General features: G+C 33.8%; 2 protein-coding genes across 2 annotated transcripts; both read left to right on the top strand.

Moving 5' to 3' along the window:
• The first annotated feature begins 223 nt into the window (after positions 1 to 223).
• On the top strand, positions 224 to 986 carry LOC130447903 (craniofacial development protein 2-like). Its single transcript, XM_056784951.1, has 2 exons — positions 224 to 439; positions 519 to 986. Exons 1-2 carry the CDS (start codon positions 224 to 226, stop codon positions 984 to 986), a joined length of 684 nt encoding a protein of 227 aa, XP_056640929.1.
• Positions 987 to 1,980: 994 nt separating this feature from the next.
• LOC130447902 (uncharacterized) lies at positions 1,981 to 2,388 on the top strand. The gene has a single exon (XM_056784950.1). The coding sequence runs from the start codon at positions 1,981 to 1,983 to the stop codon at positions 2,386 to 2,388; it is 408 nt and encodes a 135-aa protein (XP_056640928.1).
• The last annotated feature ends 310 nt before the right edge of the window (positions 2,389 to 2,698 follow it).

Below are 2,698 nucleotides of genomic sequence, written 5' to 3'. Positions count from 1 at the left end.
GTGTCCAATTTCTGGGTCAAGTTTATGTGTAAATATTTTCCTACTGCTCAGTTTGCAATTTGTGAATCACTGTGAGAATTTGCTGATTATACGATGGCTATTCGAAAAGTAAAAAAACAAGAATAAAATGGGAAATAGAACTAAAAATAAAAAAAAATAAAATAATAAATAAAAAAGTAAATAAAAAAAGGAAATTAAAATTAGTACATGGAATGTTAGAACTATGCTGGCTCCAGGAAATATGGAAGAAATAGCAGCTGAACTAAGAAAATATGAGGTGGATGTAGCAGCCATACAAGAAATTAGATGGAAAGAACAGGGAATTATAAACAAAAAAGAGTACACCCTCTTATACTCAGGAAACGAGAAACAAGGGCAAGGTGAGACAGGTTTTATAGTAAGCAAAAAACTAAAAGACAATATAATTGACTTCAGGGCGGTAAACGGGAGAATAGCGTATTTACGAATAAAAGCAACCCCCTTTAACCTATCAGTCTTAAACGTGTATGCACCAACAGAAAATGCTGAAGAAGAAGAAAAAAAAACTATATGAGAATCTGGAGAAGGAAATCGAAGGAATACCCAAGGAAGATACAACTATAGTACTGGGGGATTTTAACGCACAGATAGGTCAAGATGATTACATAAAACAAGTTGCAGGAAAACATACAGTACACAATGTAACAAATGATAATGGAACAAGATTGTGCAATTTAGCTATAAGTACGAATATGGTCATAAGCAGCATCAAATTCCAGCATCCGTACCACCACAAAGTGACTTGGAGTGCCCCGGACAACAAAACATTCACGCAAATAGACTATATATTAATAACAAGAAGGAAACAAAGCTCTGTAAAGGATGTCCGAACATTTAGGGGAGCTTGCGCAGATACGGACCACTTTCTAGTTACAGCAACTATAAAGCAGAAGGTTAAAAGATGTAGAAGAGATGCTAAAAAAAGAAATGGAGCATTGAAAAATTGAACCACACAAATGCAAGAAAAAAATACAGAGATACTTTAACAAAAAAATTAAGAGAACAGACAAAGTCAAATGATATACAAACGGAGTGGGTACACATCAAAGACTTTATAAAAGAAGCAGCAGCAGAACATGTCGGAATAAAAGAAAAAACAACAAATAAAGGCTGGTATAATGAAAATTGTCATGAAATACTAAATAAAAAAAACGGGGCAAGACTAAAATGGATCCAAACTGGCAAGCAACAGGACTTACAAAAATATAATGAGTTAAGAAAAGAATCAAAAAGCGTTAATACAAGAGCAAAAAGAAATTGGATAGACAGCAAAATAAAGGAAATAGAAAGGGAAAATATAAATATAAACTCGAAGAAGTTCTATAAGAGCATAAATGAACAAAATAAGGTAAATAAAGGGAAGATAAAAGGCATAAAGGATAGCAACGGAAAAGTTACGGAAGATGAACATCAGTACAAAATGACATGGACGCAATATTTTAAGGAAATACTTACAGATAAAGAAGTACTCCAAGATGAAGAATATCAACAAATAGAAGATCTAGAAAATGCAACCGAAAATACGGATGAACCAACAAGAGAGGAAATCTATGAAATAATCAATAAAAGCCGCAATGGAAAAGCACCTGGATTAGATGGCATTAATATGGAGCTAATAAAATATGGAGGCTTTGACCTCCAATATCGGCTATATGAATTGATCAAAAAGATATGGATCGAAGAAAAAATGCCTGAGGATTGGGAAACTGGTGAAATTATTACTATACACAAAAAAGGGATCAACAGATATGTAAGAATTACAGAGGACTCGCGCTGCTAAACACCGCATACAAAATACTGTCAACACTCATACAAAAAAGAATTTCAAAACAAACCAAAACCATAATTGGACAGTACCAAACCGGGTTTACATCTGGAAAATCTACAATAGATGCTATCTATACGGTCAAGCAGATAATGGAGAAAGCGCATGAGTATAAAATGGAAGTGGAAATACTCTTCATAGATTTTGAACAAGCGTTTGATTCGATAAAAAGAAGTAAGCTCATGTCGGCACTAAAAGAACTGGGAATACACCCCAAACTAAGAAAACTAATACAGTGTACAATGAAGAAAACAACAGTCACAGTAAGGACACAAGTGGGGAACACAGAAGAATTTGAAATAAATCAGGGTGTAAGACAGGGGGATGCTTTATCAACGACGCTGTTCAATTTGGCACTGGAATATGTGATGCGTAAAATAGACAAGAGAACAATAAAAACTAGAAGCGGACAAATAGTAGCATATGCAGACGACATAGCATTTATCACAAGAAGTCGAAACACAATGGAAGAAATGCTAAAGGAAATAGTACTAGAAGGTAAAAGAGCAGTACTAGAGCAGTAAAATGGGTCTCAAAATAAATGAAAAGAAAACAAAAATAATGAGGCTAGATAAACGTATTATAGGAGGTAAACAGAAAATAAAAATTGGAAATTTTGATTTTGAGGAAGTAGATACATTCAAGTACTTAGGAACAACCTTAAGTAGTGACGGAAATAAAGAGGCAGAAGTTAAAGAAAAAATAACAGCAGCTAACAGGGCATATTACGCTAACAAAAAACTACTGCAAAACAAAATACTAGGAAAAAGTACAAAAATGAGAATATATAAAACAGTTATTAGACCGGTCATGATGTATGCTGCAGAAACTATG

Source organism: Diorhabda sublineata, chromosome 8, assembly GCF_026230105.1.
Source record: "Diorhabda sublineata isolate icDioSubl1.1 chromosome 8, icDioSubl1.1, whole genome shotgun sequence".
In the NCBI taxonomy this organism is placed as follows: domain Eukaryota; kingdom Metazoa; phylum Arthropoda; class Insecta; order Coleoptera; family Chrysomelidae; genus Diorhabda; species Diorhabda sublineata.
The sequence above is the reverse complement of the archived record's forward strand: the minus strand, read 5'-3'. Positions and strand labels throughout refer to the sequence as shown.

What these genes read in the sequence shown, in the direction of transcription:
- LOC130447903 (XM_056784951.1), top strand. Translation starts at nt 224, where the DNA reads ATGCTGGCTCCAGGAAATATGGAAGAAATAGCAGCTGAACTAAGAAAA. An exon ending in ATATAATTGACTTCAGGGCG is followed by an intron (nt 440 to 518) that starts GTAAACGGGAGA and finishes ATGCACCAACAG; the next exon opens with AAAATGCTGAAGAAGAAGAA.
- LOC130447902 (XM_056784950.1), top strand. Translation starts at nt 1,981, where the DNA reads ATGGAAGTGGAAATACTCTTCATAGATTTTGAACAAGCGTTTGATTCG.